The 5,308-nt window shown below is 47.1% G+C and overlaps 1 protein-coding gene and 1 long non-coding RNA gene across 2 annotated transcripts; both read right to left on the bottom strand.

The window, feature by feature from the left end:
• Positions 1-434: 434 nt before the first annotated feature.
• LOC123493338 (uncharacterized) lies at positions 435-2,912 on the bottom strand. The gene has a single exon (XM_045228451.1). It carries the CDS (start codon positions 2,910-2,912, stop codon positions 435-437), a length of 2,478 nt encoding a protein of 825 aa, XP_045084386.1.
• A 927-nt stretch (positions 2,913-3,839) lies between these two features.
• On the bottom strand, positions 3,840-5,308 carry LOC109762759 (uncharacterized). Its single transcript, XR_006663381.2, has 2 exons — positions 4,917-5,308; positions 3,840-4,469 (listed from the first exon to the last, which is right to left on the bottom strand). It is a non-coding gene; the product is annotated as an uncharacterized lncRNA (long non-coding RNA).

Consider the following 5,308-nt stretch of genomic DNA (forward strand, 5'->3'; position numbering starts at 1 on the left):
CTCTTCTGATCAGTTCTAATTGTGAATTTCTGGAACTACAAATAAGGTCTCCGTTGATCTACAGCTAGTAGGATAGCCAGATATTCCTTCTCATAAACTAAAAGAGTTCTGTTCTTTGGACCCAAGGCCTTACTAATATAAGCTAGAGGATGTCCTTCTTGCATTAGAACAGCTCCAATGCCCAAATCACAGGCATCAGTCTCTATGACAAAGGGTTTATCATACTGAGGGAGGGCTAGAACTGGGGCTTCAATCAAGGCTTTCTTTAAGGTTGCAAAAGCTGTTTCTGTAACTTCAGTCCAAACAAATGGAACTCCCTTTTTAAGCAGTTCAGTCAGGGGCTTGCTGATTACTCCATAATGCTGGATAAATTTTCTATAATAAACACTCAGACCCAAAAAACCTCTGACTTCTTTGACATTAGTTGGAGTAGGTCATTGCTCCACTGTTTGGATTTTGCTAGGATCTGTTGCAACTCCTTGAGCAGTTATTGTATGTCCCAAGTAACCAATTTGTTGTTGAGCAAATGCACATTTTGACATCTTAACTTTCCACTTATCAGCTCTTAGCAAGGCAAGAACTTCTCTGACATGCTTCAAATGCTCCTTATAGGACTTACTGAAAAATAAAATGTCATGAAAGAAAACCAAGGTATTCTTCCTCTTAACTGGAGACAATGTGGTGTTTAAGGCTCCCTGAAATGTTCCTGGGGCTTCACTAAGACCAAAAGCTAAAACTATGAACTCATAGTGACCCAGATGAGTTTGGAAAGCTGTTTTATATTCCTCCCCTGCAGCCAATCTGATCTGATGATAACCAGCCCTGAGATCTATTTTAGTGAACCAAGCAGCACCAGCTAATTCATCCAGAAGTTTATCAATCACATGTACTGGGAATTTCCCTTTGATTGTGATAGCATTTAGCATTCTGTAGTCCACTACTAATCTCCATTCTCCCCCTTTTTTCTTAACCAGAATTACTGGAGAAGAGAAAGGGCTTTTGCTGGGCCTGATGACACCTGACTTCAACATCTCTGCAATTTGTTTTTCAAGTTCATCCTTTAACTGTGGTGCTATTCTGTATGGTCTAACTGTTACTGGTCTAGCTCCTGGAATTAAATTGATCTTGTGGTCACAATCTCTTCTAGGAGGTAACTGAGTAGGAGTTTCAAACACATCAGCAAATTCTTCCAACAACAACTGAATTTCTGGAGTGATAGCAGCTTGTCCTTCAACTTGAATTGAAAATATGGAAACACAGGTGTAAGAACACTCTTCAGATCCAATGCCATGTAAAGTGACTGTCTGTCCCTCCTTGTTAAATGATAACCATTTTTCAACCCAATCGACATACATAGGACTGTGTTGGGCCAGCGAGTCCAACCCCAATATGCCATCATAGGTTTGCAGGGGCAACAACTTGAAATCTGAAATGAATTTAGCACCATTGCACTGCCACACACAATTTTTGATTTGTTGTTGCCACTGAATTGTTGAGCCACCAGCTACTGTAACAGTGAGTGTTTTAATTGGGATGACCCCTGCAAAGGAACTGTGTTGCAAATCCATGAAAGAGTGTGTACTGCCCGAGTCAACTAGGAATTGAAATTTGTGGCCTTGCAAATCAATCTCTAATTGTAAAACTGGGACTTCTGGTTCCTTTCCCATAGCTGCAGCAGATAACCTGATGGAATGAACTGAAGACTGCTCATGCTGTTCACTATCAGAATCAGATTCTTCATTGGAATTAGATTGTAGCTGCTCTATCATTTCTTGCACAAAATGTAGTTGAACTGTGGCCTTGCACACATGATCTTTAGACCATTTCTCTCCACAAACAAAACATAGCCCCTTGGATTTCCTGTAATTTCTGAGTGCTGTCCACTTATCTTCCTGAGCTACACTGCTGGCAGAATCTGAATTTCGTCGGTCTTCCTGTTTTTGAACCTTTGAACTGGTATAGCTAGAAGTTGTTACTGATTTCCTTGGAGCGGAACAACCGGTAGAAGAGTACGTCTCACCTAACTCCTCGTGCAACAGAGCAAGTTCGTATGCTGCATCTAAATCCTTGGGTTTCTGTAGTGCAACAACCATCCGCACCCCAGGCTTCAAACCATCCAAAACCTGGTGGTGTAGCAAGGAGTTGGGTGTATCTTCATATGCTGTTAACTGGTCATAGAGCTCCGCAAAGCATTCAACATAGTCTTCCACTGTCGTTGTTTGAGCAATTCTGAACAACTTCCTGAGCAGGGTTTGGTGTTGGTTGCGCCCAAAACGACTTTGTAACGCAGCACAGAATTCTGACCAGTTGGTATTCGGCATGCGCCTCTGCATAGATTCAAACCACCGTGCAGCAGCACCTTCGAAATGAGCCGTGGCTAACGATAACCATCTGTGAGGAGGCGTGCTCCACAGTCTGAACTGGTCTTCGCAACGATTTTGCCATAATCTCGGGTTCAAGCCATCGAACTTGGGGATCTCCAGATGCATGGAAAACAAGGAGCACTCAGCAGTATCCATCACATGAGGATCACGGGGAGAAAAATTTCTGGGAGAGAAAACTGAATCGCGCGCACCTCTGACCGGAGGAGGGACATAAATGTTATGTGCCTTCCCCCGGTGTTCGTTGTCGACGCCAAGGGCGCTGGTCGCAGCAGCGCCACGACCTGGCCCAGCGTTGCGCGAAGATGAAGTTCCGTCGGCCTTGGGATCCGGCTCCGGCGGCTCCGTCTTGTAGAAATCCGTCCTGATCTGCTCGAGGTCAAGGGCAATTTCGTCACGGATCCCATCCACCCGAGCCGACATGAGGCTGTCGAGTGTCGCGTTGTTCGCTTCGATCATCTTGCTCATCGATTTGAGGAGTGACTCACCATGGGTCCGGAGCTTTGTTGTCCATGTTGCTGGTGAACTCATGGCGGAGGAGTTCGTAGACGGTGCGGCTGTCTGCGCTGAGCTCCTCCATGGCCTGGATCCGTCGCCGTTCGCCGAAACACGTCGCGTAGTGATGGCGCGGCAACTCCAGTGCGACGAGGCTCTAATTACCAGATGTGAGGTTCTCTCTAGCAACTCTCTCGATCCCACCCACCTAGGTTCAAGGCATGGTACTTGCAATTTGGATTTGTTGCACCAATTATACTGTAAGGGGTTCCCTTACAGTCTTTCTGTCAAAAAAAAAACTCTCTCGATCTAGGGATTTCATGGCGAAGAGGAACTAGGATTTGAATTTCAACAGAGGGATTCCTCCCAACCACCCACACCTCTGTTCGGATAAGCGAGTTACAAGCCACGGCCAGAGCCGTCCAAATCCTAGCCGAAGACAAACGTAACAACTCCTGTAGCTATATAACGGTACACCCGCTCAGCGGGCCCAGTTTGGGCTAGCAAGTCACTGGGGAAGCCTCTTGGGCCGGTTGGACTTGGGCCTTGGTTCTTTCTGAGTTGGCGTTCCGCTCTTGCCGGCACGGTCTTGATCAGCTACAGTACCTTCTTCAGTATCTTCAGGGATAATAGGTACAGAGCCGCTGACAATGTGTGTACTAGTACATATAAAGAAACACACTTGGATTTCGATTGGTTTCGTCATCGGTTGAATCCATTCTTCCTTTGTATGTATGTATGTATGTATGTATGTATAATATATGTCTGTACATATACCTACTTATAGTCGGCTTGTTTCTTAATTAATCTGCCGGTTCAGCGTAATTTTTACTTTCATTTTGAAAGAAATTAAGAAACCACTTTTCTTAGTCTTACTTGCATTTTCTTGTTACGCTCTTTAGCTTAAGAAACCATACTAATGTACTAGCTAGCTAGTACTATAACTTAACACAGCAGGCCGGCTATATATATGTACATGGTTAGCTCTCTCTGTTCTGCCAGGATATATTAATTTGGGATATATAGCTATATCTCTATTTGCCGGACAGGGTATTATTAATTAACTGGCCTAGCAATCGTGGTCTATTGGTGCCATCCATCCATCTTATAATTTGCGACACATCTGACTAGTTAAGCTATTTCAAATTTGTCCAGTGGCCTGGCGAGTGATAGGCGCCGGCGCACCGGCCAAGGTCGCTGCCCTACCACACGATACATCGCTTTCAGACCGTATGATCTTGCGTTCATCTCGCAGAAAAAAAGAGGATAGAGCCCAACGCGACCCAGCGCATCTGGTCGTCTTCATCCGCACTCCCGGCCTCCCACACGGCCGCACAACAATGCGCTCGTCGGCCGCCCCGTGACCTGCGCTTGCCGTCGGTGGCTCGTGCCAGCGCGCCGCAAACAAGTCGTCGTCGTCGCGCGCGAGGTCACCACCGTCATGCCCGAGGTCATCGTTGGAACTCCCAACCGCCCCGTGGTTGCAGCACGGGGGCACACAATCGCATCCCCACCACCAACCGTCGTTGCAGCTCCGCCACCACCGCCGTCCACCGCCCCAGCAAATCAACTCCATGGCCTTCCCTTGTTCATCTATGGTAGTAGCAAAAACAGTCAACATAAGCATCAATTCTGAACACCGTAGTAGCAAAAACACATAGTCGTGGGTCTCAGCCCGTCGTGAAAAAGGATGTACCAATTAACCATGCTAATAGTAGCAAAACTCGAGACGGTGGTAGCAAAAACGGGTACACTGGTTCCATCAAACAAAAAGACATGGTAGCAAATTTTTTGATTGGTTCCAGCAAAAACCGAAGATGGTTGTAGCAAAATTGGTACTCTGGTCCTACTTCTACCAAACAAAAACATGGTAGCAAAATTTGGGGTTGGTTCTAGCAAAAATCAAGCATGATGATAGCAAATTGGTACGTTGGTTCCGGCAAAACACAACCGTGGTAGCAAAAAATTGTCTGGTTCCAGCAAAAAAAGAAGACAATGGTAGCAAAATTTGGGGCTGCTTCCAGCAAAAAAGAACCTCACCGGATCTGCCACACTTGTTGCCGTTGTTCCAGCAAAATTGCTTGTCGGTTGCAGCACCCGGTGGCAGCCTACGGTCATCCTCAGTCGCGACCGGCTGCCACTCCCGCTCGCCGCCGTTGTAGCATGGTCGCCGCCGGTTGAAGCACCCCACTCCGCGCCGCAAGCTTGGGTTGCCGCACGGCTGCGGTGGTGGATGGGCGGATGCCCGCCGGAGCAGCGCGGGGCGGGTGGATGGTGGCCACTCACCGGAGCATCGCGGGCTGGTGGACGACGGCGGTCATCACCAGCGAGAATTTATTTGGGAGAGCCACATGGGAAGGAGATGAACGAGGGGATAAGGAAAAGGAACGAATGGTGTGGAGCGCTTCCTGCGGGATAAGGGAGACAACTAA

The sequence above is a fragment of the Aegilops tauschii genome, chromosome 5 (assembly GCF_002575655.3).
Source record: "Aegilops tauschii subsp. strangulata cultivar AL8/78 chromosome 5, Aet v6.0, whole genome shotgun sequence".
Classification (NCBI taxonomy): Eukaryota; Viridiplantae; Streptophyta; class Magnoliopsida; order Poales; family Poaceae; genus Aegilops; species Aegilops tauschii.